At 34.7% G+C, this 25888-nt stretch overlaps 1 protein-coding gene across 1 annotated transcript in view; it reads left to right on the top strand.

Moving 5' to 3' along the window:
- CFAP47 (cilia and flagella associated protein 47) overlaps positions 1 to 25888 on the top strand; it is a 225927-nt gene that overhangs the window by 107571 nt on the left and 92468 nt on the right. The window contains exons 48-52 of the mRNA XM_065741564.1: positions 2107 to 2303; positions 4000 to 4143; positions 5270 to 5443; positions 11984 to 12095; positions 17924 to 18061. Of these exons, the coding sequence (XP_065597636.1) occupies positions 2107 to 2303; positions 4000 to 4143; positions 5270 to 5443; positions 11984 to 12095; positions 17924 to 18061 (765 nt within the window). The remainder of the gene's footprint in view (positions 1 to 2106; positions 2304 to 3999; positions 4144 to 5269; positions 5444 to 11983; positions 12096 to 17923; positions 18062 to 25888) is intronic.

Genomic DNA, 25888 nt, shown 5'->3' with positions numbered 1-25888 from the left:
ACAAGCATGTGGTTTGTATAATCATTTTGATGTGGAGATTGTCTCTCTATGGGAGTCCATGTCTTATTGCACAAACTTGGAATGTTAAATAAACGGCAAATTTACTTTCCTTTCCATTGATCATTTCAAATAATCAAGTAACTTAATATTCAATGTAATTTTTAATGAAGAAACAAATATTTTGATAAAAGTAATGCCAAACTAAATATCATATATATGAAAGAGAATGATTGTTTTTTAATTTTTCTATAGGAAACACTACTGTTTGAAACTCCAATGAAAGACAAAGGTCGGTTCAATTCAGTTACGGAGAAATTTGATCATTAGCAATGAAAATTTCTATTTAGCGCACAAAGACATTCTCAAAAAAGTATTTTAGAGCTTCCAATACACTGTGTTACTTCTTTTTTTTTAATGTTTTCAATGTACTTTATCTTGAAATACATTTATTTTAAATGAGAATTTAAAATTTGAAATATACATTTTGTTTCAAGTCCTAAAATAATTGTAGAAGAAAATTCTTCATGAACTGAAGAATGGACACTTGTGTTCCTTGCATGACTGCCAAATTCAGGTCACTTCATTGGAAGATAGCCAGTGGGGATATTAGTTTGGTGACAAGATAGAATAAAAGGTGAAAATTCAAAAATTTCCAGCCCATTAATCTTGTAATTAAAAGAGAACAAACTAATTTATTTCATAGAGGGTTAAACCTATGGTGCAATTAATAATCTTTTTGATAGCCTAGTAATGTGAAAATATTAATAATATCATTCACTATGATTCATCTCTTGAACATACACTATTCTTGTGTAAAAAAATGAAGTACTGAAGACATAAGGCAAGAAGGAAGCTTCAATCTGTTCAATCCTGAGAGGGGAGAACTGAATATATGAGGAAAACCACTTTATGAAAGAGAATTAACAGCATTGCAAATGAAAATTGATTGCACTTTCAAAGTTCAGTAGTTGTCATTTAAGATCATATGAAATTATCTTCCATAACAGCAGAAAATAAGTCTTAATAAAAGAAGAAGGGAAACCGCAAGAATTTGCCAGGTGCTCTCCCTCAGGGATAAATTAATTATTTATAGAGTTTTATGTGTGAGGTTCTATTGTGTCATTACATTGTCTCAGACCTTCCTCATTATCTATTCCTGCTAGGACTTTTGGCATTGGTTTGTTATCTTGGAAAAGGCTGAAAATAAACGATCTCTGTTAAATATAAAATAGTGAAGTTGTTACAACTGCAGTTCTAGTGTTTTTGAGGTGCCTTAGAGTCTCTTGGGAAGGCTGTAGAGAGGAACTATTTTTGTGACAAGTCACTGATGTTTGTCACGTGCCTTCCTGTCTCCTTTGTAGTGTTCTACAAGGACTAGTGAAGGGAGTGAGATAACGTGAATGGCTCTGATCCTTTCTGTAAGAGCAGAGAAAGAAGTCCGCGCAGAACACTTTTGATCTATGTTCAAATGCAGACAGCATTTATATAGCATTTTCCTTACTCTATACATTATTACAGTGAGTTTTTTCTTACATGGAATTGATTGGCAAACTGGAATTTTTATGATTCTGTACTAAGTTGGACACTTCTGTCATTTTTGGAAATGCAGACTTTCAGTCCAAAATTGAGCATAGCAAAAGTCTAATGGGAAGTTCTGATAAGAACTACAGAAATAAGCAGGATTCCCATTACTGTTGAAGCTACCAAATAAAATCTGTTCTCTCCAGTACCTCTCATGATAACTGCTGACTAGAGTGTTCAGTAGTATCTAATGTACTTTTTTGGTATCTACAGAAGTTCTTATGCAATAAGCTTTTCTACTAAATCTGTTATATTTAATAGATCTTTAAAAAAAAATCTTTCTGTACACTCCTGAAGAAAATAGAAAATGGTTTTTGAATGTTTAAATATACTTTTATTTTAGGAAAGTGAAAATTTTGGCTATGCTTCCATGATAATATTCTTAAAACTCCATTGTTCTTTTCAAATTATTATATGTACTGCTGGGGGAATCTCCTGCCATTTTCTGGAACTCTTTCCAGGTCTTTCATGTAAAATCAGTGTTTTGCAGCATTGCACTGTACTGTTTTGTTTGTTTGTTTTTAGGTAAAATTGATGCAGTTGAGCTTCCTATAAAATTCGTTCCTCGTGGTACTGGTTGCTATCACTGTCAGATTCTCCTGAAGTCCTCACGGGATTTTCGTGTCTATTTGATTAAATGTGTAGTGAATACAGATGATGTTGAAGCAGAGATTGAATTTCTAACTCCAGCTTACCAGTCAGTGATTCAGAATATTCCAATAGTAAGTTCACTTTACTGCTACAAGCTAAATTAAGATTCAGGAGTTTAGAAAACTGAACTTATAATCAATACAGTTAAAACTCAATATTGCAAAATCCGCAAAAGCACATACATACTGACTTCTAGTATTATTAATCAAAGTTCATATTGGACATAATGTATATCTTATTGGTAAAATATGACAGTTTCTGATAGTTCTTAGAGAGTAAAGATTACAAAGGAAACTTTGAAGAAGCATCAGGGGAGTGTCAGGTTGGGTGTTGGGAAGGGGATGGTCAGGCTCTGGAACAGGCACCCCGGGGCAATGGTCCTGTCACCAAACTGTCAGAGATCAAGGGGCATTCAAAGAATGATAACCTGCTAGTTTTAGAACAATTCAGGCCGGTTTTTGAAAGGGTAAAGTTTTTCCTGATGTGGGGGGAAAAAAATACATGAGAAGAAAAGTAATCTTCCGTCTCCTTTTTCTCACTTTCATTTTATCTTCACCACGAGATCCTCAGATTAATTACTTTTTTACTTCCATGCTTTTTACCACAGATATTGCAATCGTTATTATTACAGAGTTGGAGATCACAATAATAGGCATATTTTCAAAAACCAAAGCACTGTATGAATCTCAAATTTCCAAACAGGCATTTGTGCTCAACTACTATGAAATTTACCTGTTAACAACTAACTTATTTATTAATCCAAGTGTAATATGCAGTGTTGCAGATTTCATGCCACGCTATGAAGTTAGCTCTAATTATCATATTTGGTGGTATTCCTTTATTTCTGAGGCTGAGATAGCTGAATTTAAGAGATTTTTGAAGATGAAAGCCAGAACTGGAATAGATATCATCTCTATTCTCCAAAATTCAAATCTTACCTCTGGCATTTATTTTCATTCTGTGTCAAAAGATTACTTCCTTTTTTTCATATATTGGACCAATTTGCTTTGCTTTGCCAAGGCTGATATTAACTATTGAGTTCAGTTTATTCTCTCCTTTTCAGACTGATTTTTATTTTTTTGCAGATTAGACGCTTAGTTGTCTGAACAGGATTATTTAAATTTAACTCTTTCTATGCAGTCCACAAACACTTATTACAGAATATCTCACTTCCTACCATAATCAAGCAGTCTTGTGACATGTCTACGTAAAACAAAACATGTTTCTTAAACAGCGTTTTGTACTACTTAGCATAGCCATTCTTTAAAATAGTTCAGTTTCTTGAAAGACCAGTTTCTGAGAACACAGGACTGTAAATACTCCTATGGAAGACAGTACTTAATTAGAAGGCAAGGCTGATCCTGTAGTACGGTGTGGCAAAATAAGGCAATATGTGCTCGTACACCACATCAAGACTTCTAAGGGATTTGCTAGTGTTTTCAACAGATGCAAAATAAACAGATTTGGCAAGTGTTAAGCAGGACTTTAAAGATACATGTAAATGTTTTTAATGTTACTTATAAATTCTATCTTGACCATTTAGCTATATCATGAACATTTATCTAATGGGTCTTGCTGACAGTATTGATGTTGACAGTATTGCTAGTAACTATTTTCCCGAAATAAGGGATTTAGAAGGTGCACTGTTCCAGTAGCTTGGGAAAGAAAGAGAACACTCTGGTTTGATTATTACTGCAAGTAGAAGCTGAAATACATATTAAGAACTTTAAGTGAGTAATTTAATTTATGTCTTTACTTTGATTTCAGAGAAACATGTCTAACCAGGTCTGGAAGCTTGAAGCAGTTTTGGAAGGACAGGGCTTTTCGGGCCCTCCTTCAATAAATGTGGGTCTAGGTGAAATAGCTCAGTATCCTCTCATGTTCAAGCCAATTACTGAGTGCTTAACAATGGTAAGAAAAAAATTAGTTTAAAAGCATTTAAAAAAAAGCTTTTTAAAATAAAATTTATGCCAATCTTCAGCTTATGAAAGTGTTTAATTAACTGCTAGCAGTAAGCATATGCCTGAGAGGTTTTGTGAATTAGTCAGAAATTAAAAGATTTGCTATTAGCTGAAGGAAAGAAAACCCAAAGGATCTAACTTTACCAAACTTAAAGATTATGCAGAATAGATTTTCTCTTCACCGCTTTATTTACTCTTCCATCAAACCTTCAGTTTCAATGTATTGACTAGTTATTCCACGAAGATTCTGAGTTCTAATTACAAAAATGTATGTTGTGTTCATCTGTATTTAAATACATACTTTTAAATTTTATTTCACCACCTAAAAATATAGTAGTAGTATTGAGCATTGTGCAAGTTGATAGTACCCTGCTGTATCATAAAATATTTGTTATAAGTTAAGCTACTACTTAGAAGTGACTTTTGCCATCATAGTAATTACTATTCTGAGTTCTAAAACTGAAGAGGAGTGTGTGGTACCTTTAAAAAGAAGCAGTATATGTATTTTTTTAATCTATACAGTACATGATAGTTTGCCTGAAGGATGCTATTTAAATTTGTCAACTGCCAGAGACAAAAAACAATTTTTTCTGTGAGAGATTATTAATCCATCTGCATGAATTACCTACAAAATATAATGCATTTTAGTAATCTCATATTATAAAACTAGTAAAGACCAAAAGCCCTGGGTCCTTTGACTAATAATCATGAAGAATATTTCAGCTGAAGGACAGGTGAGATGATTGAGAAAAAATATATTTTATATGAGGAACGGGAATGGATAAGAACATATTTTCTTGGGTGTTATATCTGTTTTCTGGGAAGAGGCCAAGAAGTATTAAATCTGGGATTATGAAGACTTTATTTTGTTAATTTAGAAGAATTAAAAAGTAAAGATTTTTTTTCTTTTTATTCTGCTTAATACAATAATTTGCATAAGAGGTAGGAAACTCATCTGGAATCTGTAAGTTTCTTTTGTTGCCTGGATTTGATATTAATAGATTGAAGCAGTTGATTTGGCTGCCAATTGAGAATTCTATAGTGCTGAAACTTTTATTCTTCTTTCTTCATCATAGGGAAGACTTATTCTGCGGAATACTAAAACTGACACTAAAAGCATCTTTAACCTTAAAGGAATAGGGAAGAAACCTCTGGCACAGAATCATATTGTGATTGATTGCCAAGTGAGACAAGTTACTCAACAACTATTATGGGTACCCAATTATACCAAGAAGAGATTAACATACAAGGTAAACTTTTGCAATATTGTTACAACTGTTTTTCTATCCATAGGCCTAAAAACTGTGTATTACAATAGCCAATATTATTGCCATTGTTGACATGCTATTAAAACTAATGGATCCAAGTATGTACTCAAACACTGTTCATTAACTAGTCATTCCTCCTCCAGGAATTTGAAACCAGTAGCTAATTTCATTGGTTTAGAAATCAGAGAAAGGGTTTGAGAATACAGCGCTCCTAAGACACTGAAATTTTATAGAAATTGACAAGTTTCTGATGGGAAAGAAAATTAGAAGGAAATAAACTGGTATTGCTGAATAATAATGGATCATGGGGAAGATGGAATAGGAGGTGCTGTGCAGTTTGTGACTTCACTGGAGGAACATAACAGATAACTAAATAGAAATACATTTTTTTCTTATGTTTCCAGGTAAAAAATATCTTTTAATATATATTTACTGCATATAATCTTTTTATTTTCAACTGTTATTTTTAAGAATATCTTATGATTGTAATTACACAAATATATGTTCTAATTAAATAACACTGGTGTTACTGTAACTGAACAATTTTCCTACCATTTATCTTGTCAGTATGTTTAATTTGAAGTTGAGAAAAGTATATCAGTAGTTTTCCTCATGTATATCTGGGACACCATGTTAAAAATCAGCAGAGGCATTTTTGAAAAAATGTGAAAATTTTATGAACCATTTTCTACTGATTGAAATACTGCCACTGAGCTCTTTGTGGCCTGCTAGACAGACTATTACAAGCAATGTACTTCTTCATGATTAACTTAGCACTATGTTGGAAAAAACATCACAAGAGCACTCAAAGAATTTTTGCACATAAAATCTTAGCTTGAAAGCATGTAGTTATCTGATGCTGAATTAATATAAGATTAGTGACTACAATCTAAGTGGACTTTAATGGCTTTAAAATTCGATTCAAGTCAACCTACAAGTGTAGGAAGCACGAAGTAGTTCTATAAAATCTAATCTGTCAGTCTCATGACAGAATTTTTTATGCCATTTTCTTTTGATTTTTATATAAAACTGTCTACTTGAATATCAATAATAGAAGGATATCCCATAACAATTCTACTTTCATCTGTCCTAATTTCAGTCGATCTGTTTTCCACATTGCCTCCCAGGACTTCTGTAACAGACCACTTCAGACAAAGCAGTCTTTGCAGCAGCGATGAATGATACAAAAAATTAATAGCTGTAGTTGTTGGCAGCCTTTGTGTGTCTTCTAGTTACAAAATAATTTGATCAAGTAGCGCTGTGATAAGGTCTTAGGTCTGGTGTGTTTCTTGAGATGGAATAGTGGCTTTGACAAGTTTGTCTGGTTGGATTCTGTCTTGACTGTTTAGCATTCTTGGTAGCTTCAAGCTTTCTCTGTACAAGCAAGAATTATTTGGGGTATATACTTTGTGAAACAGACAGGTATTTTATTTTGGTGTTGTAGCATGCTGGCACAAAATAGAAGTGAATGAATTCCTAACAATTTAGGAATTTAGAAGATATGGGCTAAAAAAAGAATGAGGGGAAGTAATGAGAGCGTCTTTTGAATCGTCTGTTATTCTTGAAATAGTATTGAAAAAAAATCTGGCTTTCAGATAAACCAGTGATTGTTACAGTTGCAGTTTGAGCCCAGTGTCTGAAGGGAGCATTACCTTTTAATATATAAGCATTTTTAAAAGGACCTTAGAAACAATTATAATGATACTTAGAACATACTGCTGTTTAGCACTGTGTGATCAGATAGTGGAATTTGAGTATATTTGGTTAAATTCTGTACATCTTTTCACAACTTTTTGAAATGTCTGCTGACATTTTAGAAGTTGTATGTATTTAGTTATTCTGCACTGGAAAAATGTATTTTCACTGTAATTCTGAAGAATGATTTCCTCCTCCTATTCATCTTGAATAACCATATTGCAGCTTTTGAAGATAATGTAAAAAACCATGACTGATTAATTAATTTTAGAATTTAACAGTAAAAATCTGCTCCATTTATTCTTTGTGTGCAAATGATGACTTGGCATATAAGATGCCAGAAGATACTATCATTTAAAAATAGAATCCTTGGAGATGAGTTGATTTAAGCAAACTTTCTGCAGTAACAAGAAACCTTCAGTAATAACTTTTGCCATTTCACTGTGGGATTCTACTTTTCTTATTTTCTATAGTCTGGAGCATATGTTGTGTGGATTTGAAGAAATTTGTAGTTACTGAAAGCCAGCAATTTGTCACTGAAATAATTGTAGTGATTGCATGATAAATATTTGTGCAGCTTGTGCAGCTTTTCTATTTCTTAATCATGCTGCATATTGTCATCCTAACAAAACGTGCAAATAAAGCATGTCATTTTTTTTTACCAATTTAAAAGACTGAAAATGGTTTGTGAAATTAGGTTTTAATACACTTCTTAATGAAAGTTCTCCTCTATCTCAGTAATTTCTGTTATTTTGTACTTGTTTTTATTTTTTTGAAAAGCTGGGTAGTGTTGAAGTATTTTGCCATCAAAGTCTTACATAGCTAAACAAGATAATTAACTTCATTGTGTGGTTTCAATCAAATCTTATACACTGATCCTAAGAAGTGAATACATTAATTTTATAGCCTATTAAAATCCTATATTTTCTTTTTTGAATTAAATCTCATTATATGGTGGAGTTTGGGATTATACATTCTTCTAAAGGACTTAATGATTTTAAATATTTTTAAAATTGTTATTTATTTATGATTTGTAAAATTATTTCTGGATTTGTGTTAAGTGCTTACTATTAAAGATGATAATTATTGCAAAATATCTGTATGTATTTGCAAAAGGATGTAATTTATATGTTATCTCATAGAAGAAAAAGGGCATTATTTTTCCAAAGATGATAGATCTGATAGAAAGCAGGGATAAACATCAAAAAGAGACTTCTTCTTTTCCAGTCCTACTCCTTAGGTCACCTGATTTAGTGTCTGGTGTTTATGGGTAGGAATGCTGGCTAGGACGATTTGAAGATTAACTGCAAAGATTTAAATGACGATGTTGCTAAGTGAGGTTTTTGACATTAAAATGCTCACAAGTTATTGATAAAAATAATTCATTGATGTTTTCTAGATACAAGTTCTTTAAACAGATCAACACATTTCTTCTGATCTTCTTACTATCTATAGGAACTAAGGAAGTCTGCTTGTGTCCTTTCGGGAGAGGATGGAGGGATGTGCAATGTGCACTTTAGTTTACTTGCAGCCCCTGTTCTCTGATAAACATTTCATATACATTAAAGTATAACTTTCATATATATAGGTTGCCCTGAATGTAACTTCCTATTTCTTTCTCCACAAACTACAAAACATACAAACAGCCCTATAGCAGTATTTCATGAAGAAAATTCTCAGGTACAAGTCATTATTTTTGAACATAGTCACCAACGTTACTTGTACATTTTCATCAGCAGTGAACAAGTGACTGCATGCTGCACTTGTAGAAATCTTCACCTGTGAAGGTGACCTTCCATTACCACTGCTGTAGCGCAGTACCCACCACCTCACTGTAGTCACACCCACTGTTTGGTCTTCATAAATATTCAGCAACTGTTAATCAATGTCTGTGGGTGCCATCTTTTTCTGAATGGAGGAATTCAATGGCACACCATTGCTTCATCTGCACTTTTAATGTGAGACACCATTTGACAGACTGCCCCTCTGCTTCCATCTGCTGAACATTGATATGGGATATTGATAGGAAGGTTCAACCTTTACTGCCATATCACCACCATCTGACCCTGACACTGTGGGCCATGATCATAAAATAGGGGGCATTACTTTCAGAGCAACACATGTACATTACTATCTTCACTGTAAAATGAAATAAGAGTAATCCATAAATGTAGGATGATGCTTGGTTTAGTGTTGATCTTTAATGAAATACATACTGTCTGTGTAGTACTCCCTCTTTTTGTGTGTGTGTGCGTGTGCTTTATTTTGTTAGTAGCTAAAGAGGTATTTTTTCAAATGTTACTTCAAGAAAGCTTTCCAACATTCTCCTTCTGGCTCAGATTTTTTTTTTTTCTCAATAGTCTGTTTCCCTGTTCTTTCTTGTTGTTATACATCTAACATCCATCTTGAACTGTGAATTTGTTGGGAAAGAGGAAAGTATTTGCCTTACAGATTTATTTGTTGAGCTTTCTTATTTTTACTTGGAATAGGAGGCCCAAATTTTATTAGCATTTGAGCAAAGTCCTTATTTTTATTTTATTTATTTTCATTCAAATTCTTAAACTCTCCATGAGAAACCTCTCTCTTGGTTATTATTCTTTTTCTGTTTTTTTTTTCTTTTTTTGTAATGAATCTCTCGTTGCAATACTCCTCTGTTATTGAAGAATATTGAAGAATACCAAACTGATACTATCCAGTCCTCTTTTGCATTTATTTCATCATAACTACCCATGATCACAGAACACTCTCATGTTCCTCTCAGACTTCAATTCTTGATAATTTCTTTTTTCCCCTCTGTTCTTGAATTGTCTGCTTGTCATTCCTTCATCTGACGTGACTTGCTGACTTGCTCTGTTTTCTAATGACAGAAATTTTTCATTTTTCTCTTTTTCTTAAGCAAATCGATCTTATAAATTAAATGCAATTTCTGCAACATATTGGCTTAAAATAATTTGATTTTAAATATTTAGATAGAAATAATTTTCCTTATGATGGTACAGAATGCATGCAGAATTGTCTCTCTGAGCAGTTTAAAATAGAATCACAGAATCACCAGGGTTGGAAAAAGACCTAGAAGATCATCCAGTCCAATCATCCACCTATCACCAATAGTTCTCACTAAACCATGTTCCTCAACGCAACATCTAAACGTTCACTGGAATACCTACAGGATCGGTGACTGCTGCCTCCTTGAGCAGCCCATTCCAGGGCCTCACCACTCTTACACTCCCCTGGCACATACGAGAGAAGATGCTGACCCCCAACTCACTGCAACCTCCCTTTAGGTAGTTATAGAGAGTAATATGGTCTCCCCTGAGCCTACTCTTCTCCGTAGTGAGCAATTCCAGCCACCTCAGCTGCTCCCCATAAGACTTGTGCTCCAGACCCCTCAGCAGCTTTCTTGCCCTTCTCTGGATGCACTTCAGGGCCTCCATGTCCTTCTTGCATTGGCCTCAGCTCAGTGATCCAACATGTCCAGATTCCTCTGTAGGTGCAAGCCATGGGCATCCAGCTTCTGCAGGAGAATGCTGTGTGAGGCAGTGTCAAAGGCCTTGCTGAAGTCTAGACAGACCACATGAACAGCCTTTCCCTCATCCACCATTTGGGTCACTAGATCATTGAGGGAGATTGGGTTGGTCAAGCAGGACCATGGTCAAGCAGCCCTTCATGAATCCATGGTGGCTAGGCCTGATTCCCCCAGTTGTCCCACACGTGCCACATGATCTCCCTCAAGGCAATCTGCTCTATAACTTCCCCTGGCACTGAGGTCAGGCTAATAGGCCTGTAGTTACCCAGATCCTCCTTATGACCCATCTTGTACATGGGAGTCACGCTGGCAAGCCTCCAGCCTTCTGGGAGCTCACCAGTCAACCAGGAGTGCTGATAGATGATGGAAAGCGGGTTGGCTATCACCTCATTCACTCTTGGGTGAATCTCATCCAGCCATAAGGAAAAGTCCAAATAAAATATAATTCTAGAGTTGGCAGCTTTTCCATAGCTTTCAATAATCTAATTAGATTGTCTGATTTTTATAGGTAGTGACTACTTGAAAAAATAATGTTTTATTTTCTGCCTGCCCTTGTTATGTCTGTCATACTTTTCTGAAAATTATGATATTAATATAAGTACATCATAGAAGGCAAGCCCTTGAGAAGACAAGATAAGCTTGGTGGGTTTTTTTCTACAGAAGATATGAACAAAATTTGACTAAAAAAAAAGGTAACTGAGAATGAAAGAAAAAAAGACACAAAAAAAACCCCTCAAAATCTATATTTCTGTAATTTTTATAGTTTCAATAATCTAGAATTTAGCATAAGGAAATTGCACTGATAATTTAATTGTTCAAATAGTTGCTACAAATGCTATAATGCTATTACATAAATTTCATTTACAAAATACAATGTCCAAAAGTATAGTTTAGTATCGCTTAAGTTGTAGCAGTTGATGTTAAATCAACACTCAAACTTTTCTTTGCTCCATAAATTTAGATCACGTGTCAAAGCTCAATGTTACATTTCTAAAGAAAATGTATGTAAAACACTTATGTCATGACTATGTAAATAATATTCAAGTAGGTCTGTGTCTGAGTTACTTAATTTGAGTTTACTTGGTGTGATCTCTATATGCTACATTATGGTGGTGTATATGATGCTACCTCTTACAGCATGCATTCATTGCATGTGTATAAAGGGTAGGACTTATCAATAGCAAATTCTATATCATATGCTACTTTTCAAAGCAGGTAAAATTGATAGTTTTATCTATAGTGTTCATACCGTAGCAACTTGCTTTTGATTGTTCATTTTTTTTCTGAATTCTCTTTAACAGGTGTCTTCAGATCTTTCAATGGTGGTTGGTGCACCAGTTCTTACTGTGGATGCAAATGACATAGTTTCTTACACTTTGAGTGTGTCTCCATGGAGACGAGGAATCTTTCAAGGTAAAATGAGGAACTCCAATATACAAAATCCCTGTGAATTAACACTGTCTGTTTACATGGAATGCTTTCTGTTCAACACAACCTTACTTGTGATAATGATTTTTAATCTGGTCATACCTTTATTTGTGAAGATACTGCTTCTAAAAATGTGGTTCGCTACTTCAAAAATGCCAACATATGTGCAACTTTGTGTTTAGTCTCATGGAAATTGTCACAATAAGAATGCATGTGTTTGAATTATCAACAAGTGCTCTTTCCAGAAAATGTTGAATAGTTGTAGTTCTCTAAGCACTACTAGAGCGAAGGATTTAAAGGCAGAGAGAAAAATTTGATTGTTTCCTTTGATTAAAATTTAATTTGTTGCCTGCAGGGTGCAAGGGTAAATACACAGAATGTAGATTTCTAAAATTAATTACAAATAATTTACATCAATTTTTTGCTGATGTAAAAATCTTATGAAACAGTATTGAGATTCCTGCATGCTTTAACTAACTTCAGTTTGTCTTACTTAATATTTTGTCTTGAATATATTTTTAAATGGATATTTATTTTAAGAAGTCAGACTTAATCATTTTCAAGCGTTAACTTAATATTTCTACATTTCTACTTTCTTTACATAATAATATAAAAACTACAATTATGAGAATGAGGTTCTATAAGCACTCTTGTAGAGTAGGAATTGTGTGTGTAAGGAAGGAAATTATGGAAACTTAAAATAACTGAAAAGTGCTCAGGAAACCTAAATATTGGGCAAATATCTTAATCAAAAATTCTAGTGTGTGATCTTGACGTTTTGGTTGGTAAGTGCAAATTCCTTCTGCTAACTTTTTAAAAAGTTGAGATTAATGACTGCTATTTCCTCAACATCAAAAAATAATTTAGTTTTTTCTTTAAGAATGCCAAGCTAGTTTATTATTTTGACTGTTTTACTCTCTGATATGTAAAACATATAGCATCTCAATATGCAGATGATTTGTGAAAATATATAGGTCTCTCTGAAAGCAGTGTTTCCTATTTATTTCCATGGAAACTAGAGGAGATACAAGCAGCACAATAATAGTGTTTGATAGAGAAAATTCTTAGAAACAGAACACTACTTTTCAACGTAGTCACCTCCATGAGCTATGTATTTTCACCAGCAATGAACTAGAACCAGTATGTGTTAGTAGAAATCTGTACCAGAGGAGGCAACCCACTGTCACTGTTGCTGCTGCTGAAATGCTGCGCCCATTGCTTCACTGTGCTTGCATCTACTGTTTGGTCTCCATCAATGTTCAGCAAGTGCTAATAGATGTCAATGGGTGCTGTTTTTTCTGTATGGAGGAATTCAGTGACACACTTCCATGTCAGATACCATTTGTCACACTGATACTCTGCTACCATCTGTCACATGACAACAAAATGTAACGGAATTGGTGGGAAGGTTCACCCTCGACAGCCATACCACCACCATCATTCTCAAACACGCATTCTCAACACCAACATTCTCAAACATCATTCTCAAACACGCATTCTCAACAGCATAAAACAGGAGGCATTACTTTTGAAACTGCACTTGTAAACTCTTGGAACAAAGCTTTGTGTAGTGCAATTGGAAAACTTCAGTAACTTCTTGCTTAGACTTATAGCCCTGAGAAAAAATTCATTTTCTCTGAGTTGGAGTCAGCTTTCAACTGAATTTTTGACCATCAAAACTACGCACCAGGAAATACTGAGAGTACACTATACTTCAACATATGCCTTTTCCTTAGTCTTCAAAGATATAGGATTATTCTTTATTTACAGCTTAGCAAATCCACAGTTCTTTTATAAGTCCTGAATGTTTCAGCATAAGAGATTCCAAGCAACTTATTATACAGCAGTTTAACAGCAGCTGTTGAAAGCTATGCCTTCAAAGTGAAAGAGATAGCATACTTGAACCATCATCTCCTCTGTTCCTTCATTCCTAACTTCTGTCACAATGGTTTCCATTGTATTTGGAAGTATTACATGTTCACTGAGAGGGAAAGAGAATAGTCAGTGCCTCTAACCTGACAGAAAAGTTAATAGCTCAAAAGCTGAGTAGTTCCATATGCTCTTTTTTTTCAGAGATGAGTTCGTATATTTTATGCTGTCAAATAACGATAGGAGGCTGAAGTGAGTCTGTGAAAGAGATAGGACCCAGTTATTTCCATTCATCCTCTGGCTCAATGGTTGCTTTAATCACTACCTGAAAATGTCTCATTCATTTTTCCCCTGGAGCAGAGACAGTTTCGGTTACATCATAGAAATTTGTAAATGTAGTCTAAGTCTCATAAAACCATAACATCATTCAACTCTTGTGTGGGGAATGGGAAAGAAAGGACACTGTTGTGGATTTGAAAGGCATAAGACAACTTTGCTGTCCATTGTTAGATGTAATCTAAACTACCAAAATCCTATATAAGGTAACAACAACAAGGAAGTGCTTACTAGTTTGGGGATTCAAGTGGCGTGGAAGTCTGTCTGCTTCCAGTTGTGTGAAGTCATATTTGTTTAACAAAGCAGAATTTTCACCTTCATGAAAACTTACTTATGGAAATATCTGAACTGAGAAAATGAGAATGTTTGTCTCTTGTAGGAATTTTCAGTTGCCTATGTGAAGTGTGAGAATCACAGATTGCATGTGAGTGATTCAATTGGGAATTAATAAGGATTTGGGAAACATAGTGCTTCCTAGCTGCAAAATAGAACTAACATTAAATACCCCAAAAATAGAGGTACTTTTCAGTTTGGTGAATTTGTTTGGATGGAATTATGTTGAATGTTGAGGATAAAAACAAGGCTCAAAAGATACCTATAAAAAGAGTGGAGTTTACCCTTTGGGGAAAAAAGAACAGCTATTTAGGTATTTAGTCGAAGACTTTGTCATAGAATTGTTGAATGATTTCAAGTTTAGAACTCTCCAAATTGTATGTATAAAACTTGGTAACCTTGGTATTCTTTAATGATGCTTTTATCATATTAAAATGAGTTCTCATAAAAGAGTTTTTGCCATAGAAATTGTACTAAGCAAACGGTTTTTCTCTTTCCATTCTATTCAAAGACTTTTTCATTACAAAATTATGTATCAGCACAATTATACTTATTTTGCTCCCCTTTTTGCTCTGTTAGGATTGCTAAGCAATAAATGAGCCCACTTCTTTTCAAAAGTCCATTTGAAGGATTTCAATAGAGAGCTAATATTTTATGCTACAGCTAGTTTATAGCTGTGTGACAGATTTTTAACATAGAAATAATAACTAATAAACATCTCATGCAACATTCTTGCACAAAATAAAAATGTTAGCAATAGAGCAATTTCCTTTAGATCTGTGTATGGGAACTGTTGAATCAGGGCCTGAAGCACTGCTGGATCAGCTGAGGTGAGCACTGAGTCAGCCGCAGGAGCACAGGTGAAGGCAATGCACTGTGTGACTGGAAGGGGTGCAGTCTGGCTCCACCTCTCCCAGACCCCATTTCAGGGCTGACCACCACTGGGGAAGGATCTATAAGGGAGGAATAATTGCATGCACCAGTACAGGCTGGAGGATGAGCTGCTGGAGAGGAGCTCTGTAGAGAGGGACCTGGATGTCCTGGTGGATGACAGGTTGACCATGAGCCAGCAGTGTGCCTTCATGGCCAAGAGGGCCAATGGCATTCTGGGGTGCATTAAAAAGAGCGTGGCCAGCAGGTCAAGGGAGGTGATCCTCCCCCTCTACTGGCCCACAAACCGTTAACAAATATATGTATATACATATAGCATATTTATTTATTTATTTTCCGTTGGGATAGCATAGATTTTATTAACGAAGGAAAAAAATCTGGAAATTTAATATTTAATTTAAAATTGTGCTTTTTTTTTTTCTGGATTTATGTATGTACTCTTTCTTCTCTCTAGTTCTGCTTCTCTCATCCTTCTCTTTTCTGTCTCTTTCCTTTCTCCTCTCTCTTCTTTTGTCACTTCTCTCCTCCTCTCTTTTTCTCCTTTCTCCTCACATACTATTAAAAAGCCCTGTAACTGAGGCTATTTTATAAAAACTTAAACTCCTGAAAATCAGTGGATCATGGAAGGATTTTTATGATGAATGCTGTCTTCTGCAAAAGTGTTTAAGATAGATGTTAACAATGATAAATGAGCCTGATGTAAGCTGGTGTATTTACAGAAATCTTGTTCAGTTGGTTGATGGTATAGTCATAGTGGATTTCTGAGCCAGCTGTTGCGACTGGTGAAGTGCTATCTCTGTTTCTCACTGGTATCCCTTTTCTCAGGTCCCATGTAAACATTGCTTAGCTTTGTCTGGGGCTTCTCTCTTCCTTTTGACTTCTTTAACCATCTTCTGAAGCTTAGAATGCATGTCAGTGCCTTCCTTTTATATATACCTGCAGACAGGTAGCATAAACTCAGCTATTATTTCTGCTCCTCAAATGTGCCAAATGCTTAATACTTTTTGTACACATATTCTGCAAGTCCTCTGTGCTTATATATGTCGTGGTTTTGTGGTTTTTGTTGTGTTGTTGACATTCCACATCATGACATCACGTGGTGTGGTGGGAGTTGAAGGGACTTGAACCCTGGATCCTCAGCAAGGGTCAATATACTACAGCAAGAAGGAGCACATTATAGAAAATAATCTCAGAAAAAGCATGAAAATGCAGCAGCTCCCTGATCCAACTGCAGGTATTCCTAGCAGTAAAGTATTAAAATCAACTAGTCAGAAAATTGCACATCATTCATTACTTCCCACCTACCCTGCTCTAAGCTGGAAGTGGAAAAAATATCATTAAATATAAGTATTCTTAAATCAGATTTTTCTGAGACTCATGTAAAATTATATCAGTTCTCCTCTTAAAATTAAAATAGCTTTGCAATGCTCCCAAACCTTTAATAAGATGCAGTTGCATAAATTCCTTCTGAGAGACCCTTTCACATAAATTCTAAGGATCTTGCACTGGAACATTTCTGACTGTATAATACCATAAAATAACCACCTCCTTGAATTAGTTTTTCATCATACATATGAAGCAAGAATTAAACCTTTGAGACCTATATAGTTCAGCAATGAAACTCTGCAGAATGTATTGAAATACTGAGGGACATTCATTTAGATAAGATAGCAATGATATCCAGCATTTCCAAGCAGTTGTGATGATTATAAATTATGTGTCAGAAGCATACAATGCAAGAAGGAAAACCTGCTTATTTAAAGCTGGTATTTCAAGCCTTCGCAAATGACATTAGTATTATTTAATGGGACTGAGGAAGTACTGTTTTATGTTATGTTTTATGCTATCAAATATTGATCTATATTTTTCACTGAGATTTAAAAATCTTGGCGTTACAATCTCTTTTTTTTTTTTTTTTTTTGTCTTCTGTAAACACTGGAATTTACTTTACAAACGGCACAGGAGTGTATGATAGAAATATTTTCAATTTATTATTTTACTGCAGTAGAATGAGGCCTACCATAATCTGAAAAAAATATGCAACTCAGAAATAAATTTCTGAGCATAAAAATTTACACTGGAAAGAAAAAATACTATTATTCTCTGCCATACTTGATTGTCTTTGAAAAGTGTGTTTGTCTATACTTCTTATTATTTCAGGTAAGTAGAAAAAATGTGGGGAGAAAAATGGTTAATTTCCTTGGACTCACTCAAGATGTGTTCTTTATTACCATAAGTTATAATTGGATGGCTGAATCAGGAGTAGAAGTTTTGCTTCATTTTATATTAGTTCTGAACTGAAGAAATACTCGTAGGTGTCTGATGTTCTGTTTCATAAAGCTAATGCCCTAGCTAATATAACATCTGTTATCTCTTTGTTTTAGGTGTAATTTCATTTGTTGCTGAAGATGAAGACCAACAGCAGTCGCAACATAACAGCTTGCTGGTGAAGACAGATGGTGAACAGGCACTTCAGAATTGGTCAACGAAGACACCACAAACTGTTGGTGCAGGAAATGCAGGTATTGTTGTTATGGATGAGTTAATCCATTTGTGTGAACTTGCATCATTATTTATTTTTAAATGAAACATAACTTTTATTTATTTATTTATTTTATGCCAGGCCACAAACCTGTAAAATGTGTAATCATTATGATTACTTCCTAATATAGACTTAAAGCAGGACATGAAATGATTCTTCCCTGCAAAGGCATTGATTAATCATTTAATTTTTTTCTTGAATACAGAAAATACATCTTTACAATGTCCACATTCTAGGAGCAGCAAGCTTGCATCTGTCCATTAAGACAACTGGCTGCTTCTAGTCTTTTCACAAATCATAATCTTCTATCACATTCATTTCTACTAGGTATCTATGACTTTTACATGAAGGGGAAATATCATCTGGAAATGGCTGAATAGAGATGTAAGATAAAAGTTTCATCTAATGTGTATAACAATACCAGTCACTGTGGCTTGAATTTATCCTGAACAGTTTTCTCTTCTACCAGTATTGTTACAGCAGTTTTTGTTACAGCTCATCAGAGTAGAGTGACCAGTAGTTATTTTCAAGTTGCTGTTCATTGTTAAATATAGGATTACTTAATTGCAAGATTCATGCCACTAGTAGAATGACAACAGTTTGCAGGGATGTCTTGCATTTGACCAGAGGCATCACATGCTGAGGGAGTGCAAGTGAAAGCTGAGGTTCTTCCAGGATAACAGAAAATGGTAGATTTCCCATGTAGGGAAAATTAGCATCCAGACTGGAATCTGTAGAAGCCAAAACAAATGTGAGGTTGTCTGTAGCTGAATAAAGTTAGAAAACAACTTTAATGATAGCACATGTAAGTCAGAAATTTGTTTTGCTGTCACTTGGTAAAAAATATTCCTTTTAAACATACCAGCAAATAATGTGGCCTTGTTCTACACAACTAAACATACAATATCATCTTCAGGTACTACACAGATGCATTGTATAAATATGTATATATTTAGCTTTTACTTTTTAAAAAATAGCAGTTTAAGTATGACTGTAGGAGAGGTGGATAATATCTAGAATAACTGTCGTATAACTTTTTCATCATTCATTCCAACATTGCTCATTGTGCTCTTCCAAAAAAATTGAAACGGAGGTTTTTTTTCCACTATTCTTTTTGTCCTTCAGATGCAGTTAAAAACGAACAAGAAAAAACAACCGAAAAAAAAAACCAAACCAAAAACAAAGAGCACATTTAGTACTTGCACTGGAAACCACTGCTGCAAATATCTTTTTTTTGTTCTTAAAGTACTCCATCAAAATTTCTGCAGCACAGAGATAGTGACAGGGGCTTGCCCCATTGCTTACTGCTAGTTGTTTTCTGTTTTGTTCAAAGTGCATTTCTGTCTTCCAAGAGAAGAGTTCTTTCTTTTTTTTTCATTTCTCTTTTTGTAATTCATGGGTACCAAAACTAAACTGAGGCCATATGATTGTAAAGATCAAAAGTAAGATCCAGCTTGCCTTTTGTGTAAGTCTTCTCTTTAGTTATTCTTGTGTAATCAAGTGATGAAATTATAAATAAATGCTGGTCTTCATTAATTTGTTTCAGAGCCTGATCCAATGCTGTGACAACTCATTCACTTGTCAAATTTCCTTTTTTCAATTTGTTTCTGTTCTGCAACAGAGTCCATGAAAGGTTCTTAAAGAGAATGGCCCCCAGATTGCTCTTGCGTTGTGCTCTTCGCTTGCTTGGGGAGGATGCTTGGCTGTTTTTACTAAAGCTGCTGAGCTATCACTGAGGAGTTTGATCCAGAAGCTCCTCTGAAGAGCTGAGGGTTTTAAGTTACTGCAGTAACAAAGATTTGCACTGTAGCTGCAAATCCTCCTTTACCTCCTCCAGAATCTCTGTCCCTCCAGCAGTAAGTCTTGATACAGAGCTGGTACTTGAGCGTCAGCTTATATTGTTTCTGGCATTGGTGATGTCTCTCAGAGCTGAGATCTACAGATGCAGGATGCTTGTGCAACATGGTACTTTTGTCATTTTTTTTGGCTGCGCTAAGCATTATCTTTATCAGAAGACTGTAATTCCCATTACATTCTTCTTTTGAAATGTTTGTATATTTATGCCATTCCAAGTTTTTGAATTTCCTTTTAATTGAAGGACATATAATCAAAAAGATGTACTGCTTGCAAATTTGACCTTTTTTTTTTTTTTAATCATTGCTTAGTGGTTAGGTCAGACATTAATTTTTGCAAAGCCTGTTTTCATGACCTTTTTAAAAGCTAGTTTACCTTTCAAACAAGTTTTCAATGTCTGATAACATTCTCTAGACTAAGTCATTGTGTTCCCATTGTCTCCAGAAACAACTGCTTCCAATTCATTGGAAAGATAATAACATTTACATATGTGATTCTCCCATTCTTTCAAACTTGAAATCAGTCCCTGAGAACAGTAGCAGCATAGTGAGAGTATTCATGTGATCTACCTCCTTACTTTTGATTAAGTAAGATGTTTTCAGTCAAATCTGCATTCTGTAACTTTGAGGGCTGCTAAAAACATAATGCCTCCTATTTTGTTAACCCACAAGATCAGAGGTCAATGTTTGAGGTATGATAGTAGAGGCTGAACTTTCCCACCAATATTCTGTTACATTTTGTTGCTGTATGAGAGATGGCTGAGTAGTGTCTGACATATAAGTGCCTGTGAAATAAAGGTGTATCATTGAGTTTCTCTGTGTGGAAAAATGGAACCTATTGACATTCATTGGTGCTTTCTGAATGTTTATGGAGACAAACCAGCAGACGTGACCACAGGGGGGCAACGGGTGCTGCATTTCAGCAATAATGTCATCGTAGTGGCTGTGAAACAGTGGGATATGTCTAATAGTGCATATTGTTATGAGCATGGCATGGAGGCGATTGTTCATGGCTGCTGGAAATGCATAGCTAAAAGTGATGACTATTTTGAAATACAATGTTCTGTAACTGAAAATTTTCACTATCAAATACTGTTACTGTGCTCTTTGTACCTGATGTAGTTTCCAGGTAGATAAATAGGAGATGTTACTTTTGCAGCAAATTATGCATATTTTTCACCTCCTTCAGATTAGTGACATTAGGTAAAATATTGAAGGAGATAATCCCTGTGTATACTATGCATCTTTGAAAATGTGAACTACCAACCAGGGTGGCTTTTTAAAATATTTTCTTCTGATATCTTTCTAACATTTGCATTTGTGTTTATGCTAGTGCACCAAATTGTGGAGGTAGTTCTGCACATGGAAAACATTAAGGATATATATATATTTAAATATTTTTATCCTTTTCTCTTTGTCAAAAAAGAATGTTCAGTTATTGTTAGCTTTCTCAGTAGGTGTTCTTTGGCAGTACTACAGACTGTGAAGTGTTATGCATTTTCTTGTGCCCTTTTGAAACTCAAAACAGCTTGATTCCACTAATAAACTAACATGTTGTTTTGAAACAATTCTAAAGTAGCATTGCTTCAAGGGCCTATGTCCCACATGGAATTCTGTGGGGCATGGTATGCATATAATTAAAAGTCTGTGCAAAGTAAACATGATAGCCTATTGAAAATTAGTAACCAAAGCAGTCTGTAATTGCTCACAGTGCAAGGCTGCTTGTGAATTTTAGGTCGCATCAGCCTTCATTTAGCAGGTGTTTTAACATTGCCATACTACCATAACCACATGTAAGTCAGTTCATTTGTAAAACTGTATATCTGTATATTTTGGGATATCATAGCAAGCAGGATTACATTTGCATATAAACAGATTTAGTCTTTTATCTCATTAAAAATGTATTTTGCTTCTTCTGATAGTCTGTAATTGTAATAATGAATTAACTAAAGGTATATTACTGAAACACACAGTCCTTCTGTCTAGCTGATATCATATGTATAGAGAATTTTGTCTAGTAGCAGCCAATTTAATATGAATATTCCGGGAAAAAAAAAAAGAAATCCTTTGCAAAAGGAATGGGTGAAGTTGTCATGGTTACCTGGTTAGATGTGCTCTGGTCTTCTCAAGTTCACCTACGATGTGACAGGCGTGACTTACACCTTGCTAAATTGAAACAGCACAGCATAACCACACTGGAATTTCTTCTCCTTTTAATCCACTCTTCAGCAATAGGGCTAACATGGTAGATCTAAGTGTAAAGCCTTTCCTAGTTGTCTGTGACAGAATACATTGAGTGATATATAAAATAACCTTTTTTGAAACAAAATAGTAAATAAGCTAGCAACAGAGCTGTAGTTTCTTTGCAACCACTGCCCTTGCTATTAGGTTTGAGTGCTTGAGATGCTCTTTACCTGCATCATCATATTGCTTTTCCTACTTTATCATGCTTACAAACAATTCTAATTTTACTCCATTGCAAGTAATTGCTCATAAGTACACAGGCAGAAAACAATCATGAAACAGAGGCATAAGTGTGTCTGGGGCAGAAAACAATGAAGTGAGGACAAAGGGATGGTCTCTACCAGTCTCTATCCATGATTCAATTGTGATGAACTGTGAAAGTATGCAGTGAGCCAGAAAACAAGAAAAAGTTAAATTTTACATCCTAGTCACAGAATTGTAAAGGTTGGAAGGGACATCCAGAGCTCATGGAGTCCAACCCCCTGCCAAAGCAGCTCCCTAGCCCAGTTTGCACAGGTAGTTGTCTGGGCAGGTCTTGAACGTCTCCAGAGAAGGAGACTCCACCACCTCTCTGTGCAGCTGTGCCAGTGCTCCGTCACTACACTGTGAAGAAGTTCCCACATGCACCTGTGCAGCTGCAAAATAATATCCCGTTTAGAATCCATTATTTATTTATTTATTATTAGAATTTATTATTTATTATATTTAGAATTTATCTCAAGCACTGGATGTTCCTGCAGTGTCTTACATTTGGTTGTGAGACAGGTTTACGTCAGTGATCAGAAAAAGACAACTCTAATGTTTTTACTGAGAAGGCAGTTGATGTTTCTTGTCCACTCAGTGATTCATTCGTTTTGGTGTCTGGTGTCTCTTAAAATTTTTACCTTATTCCCTCTGTGTTGCTCTTAACGTATTTAAGACATTTTGAATGTTTAAGGACTATTGTTTCCCACTGCAGCAAAAGACAGATGGCTTTTTCTATACTGTCATCAGAGAGTGAGAGTACGTGTGTGTAAATATCCTAGTTAGATTTGGATGCACTTTCACAGCACTATTTATTCCTGTTTATTACATTTGGCACTGATTTTTGAAATATAACTTTTTTTGTGAAAGGTTTTTTTTTTTCTCCTTAAAATGGGATGAACCAGACATCTTTGCTCTTTTTTTTTCTGTTTAATAAGAATGTTTAATTTAATAATAACAATCTTTTTGTTATATATCTCATGAGATGTTCCTACAGAAAATTTAGTTATTCAGAAGTCAGTGTTCCCTTCACCATCAAATATATATTTCAGAAAAGAAAAGGTTTCAGAATGAGTATGTTACTGGTGTGTGTTGTTTACAACAGAGAGTAATAGTATCACTGGTATCTAGAAGGAACAGTTGTCAGAAAACTCTTAACTATTAGTCATAGGCTTAAACACACTCGGTGTATGAGGTTGGTACTGACACAGAGAGAGTTAAACTGAACTCTGAAGCCCTTATGACCTCTTTGAGGAGTATCACACTGTAGTCTGGCTTTTAGCATTGCTTGATTGTAAGAAGCTATGCATTTCTTCATTTGTAGTTCTTCACCTGTAGCTCCTTGCTATTCACTGTATGTTGATTCAGGGTCTTGTTCTCACTCAGCAGGAACAGTTATTCTGTAAAGGCCATATGCTCTTTATTCTTGATCAAATAAATATTCTAGTTTAAGGAAACAACCTGTCACTAATACGTTGTTTCACCACTTAGAGCATAATGCATCTCTCATAAAAGACCTTTATATATTCTTTCTAGAGAGTGTTCTGTATTTAAAGCCAACGGTATAATCTCTGAAATTCTCCTTCATTGTCTGGTGCTCTTGGATTACATGCTATTTCCGTTATTCTTAGTCAAAATAAGACAGGGCTGACAGGTTTTTTGAACTAAGAAAAACTTGCATATGCTATTTCTTAAGGAAGAAAGCTGTAAAAGGCTTGTTAGCATTGAAAGTGAGGAATTCATATTAATTTCCTCTGAAATGCTATAAATATTTTTAAAGAGCCTTCCTAAGTGAAGAATATGATTTTATAAAAAATAGGAGTTTTGTACATCATTGTTAAGCTATAATTATTCTTGAGTATGCATTTTATTTTATTTGTGAAGTTGACTTTTTCAGATTTTTAAATGCACTGCATGTGTTAAATCTGCTTGATATCTTGGAATAGTGATGGTCTAGGATGTGTTAGCTACAAATGGGATTTACATACTGTTTAGTCATTGGGCATGGGTATACGTACGCACAAATGAATAAATAATTTTTGGAGGCAATCAACTTCGTAAAATTTTAGTGGACATTCATCGAAACAGTAAAAGACATGCTTCTGTTACTAAAGTGACTCCTCTGGAAGAAGTTATATCCTTCTCTAAATGATATGCTACAGTTTCTCAGCAAAATACCGAAAAATAATTATTGCACTAACAAAAAAATTGTGTATTTTCTTAGAATAGTTCTTAGTTCTTTGGCCAGAAAATTCCAGAAAAATTAACTGGCTCTGGCAGTTCTGAGTTGGAAGCTTACATGTGTGCAAATGTGAAATGGCAACAAGTAAACTAAATAAATAAGTATACTTAGATTTTCCTGCTTACTAACTCTTCTAATAGACCTCATTTGCTGCTGTATTGCAAAAACCTCAGGCATCGTCTTTTTGATTTGTGAGTCTTGCACTTTGTACAGTAGAGGAGATGAAAATGCAAACAATATTGTGAAGTTTCAAATCAGATGAACAGCATTGGTTCTAGTAATTGTTCATTTAACATGCTTTAATGAAATCATAGAAATAAATAATTTCAAAAATAATTTGAATGCTGTCAGGGTATGAGAAGAGGATTGCAATAAGGCTGTTTTTCCAGTTTTTACTTTCTTGATGCTTGAAATAGCTATTAAAATGTATTACTGCAGTAGTTAAGTTTCCTGATGTGTTTCTGGTTAGGTGCTCAGTCCATACTAAGGCGTAGGGTACATGTATCATGAAATGTATTAAATTCTGTGTTTGTCATCTGTATATAACTGCTGGAGATTATGTAGCAACATGACAGTAGGTAAATAAATTGCAAGATTCTGGATAATGGATGCATAGAGAATTAAATAGCTTTTCTAAAATGGCTAAGGATTTTAGATGCTAAAAAGAGATGGGCTAAAGAAGTCAGAAAGTTGTACACAATAATATCTTCTTTAGAGAACAGACAGGTGTCATCAAAGAGTAATCTTCATGTGTTTGTGTTTCCATTGCCTTTTCATTTTAACTTAGGAAGCTAGATGAGATGTCTAGTATGTGGCAGAGCTTGTAAAGGAAAGTGACTGAAATCATAGTAAATGTGATTACAAGGTTCCTATCAAGGTGAATGTGTGATATTAAATAAGAAAATATATGGATACTTGTCACATCTAATCCCTTTTCATATTCCTTGCTGTATCATTAAGGCACATTGCAGTAGTACTATATTAGGGTTGATAAAACACTGTTGCTTTTAATTTTGTACTTTTGCCATGGCACTTGCATTATAGAAAAAAATATTTTTATTGGTAAATACAGAATAAGTGTAATGAATTATGGTCAGAAATTAATTGGTACAGCATAATTACTGCAATTCCAGTTTATCATCATTTAAGAAAAAAAAAAAGCATTCATCTAGATTTAACGTGGGTTTTTAAGGAACCTACATAACATCAGCTAAAGCATGATGGA

The sequence above is a fragment of the Cyrtonyx montezumae genome, unplaced genomic scaffold (assembly GCF_038088225.1).
Source record: "Cyrtonyx montezumae isolate F1298 unplaced genomic scaffold, pur_monq_1.0 scaffold_3, whole genome shotgun sequence".
Classification (NCBI taxonomy): domain Eukaryota; kingdom Metazoa; phylum Chordata; class Aves; order Galliformes; family Odontophoridae; genus Cyrtonyx; species Cyrtonyx montezumae.
This window is presented reverse-complemented; position numbering and strand designations above follow the sequence as displayed.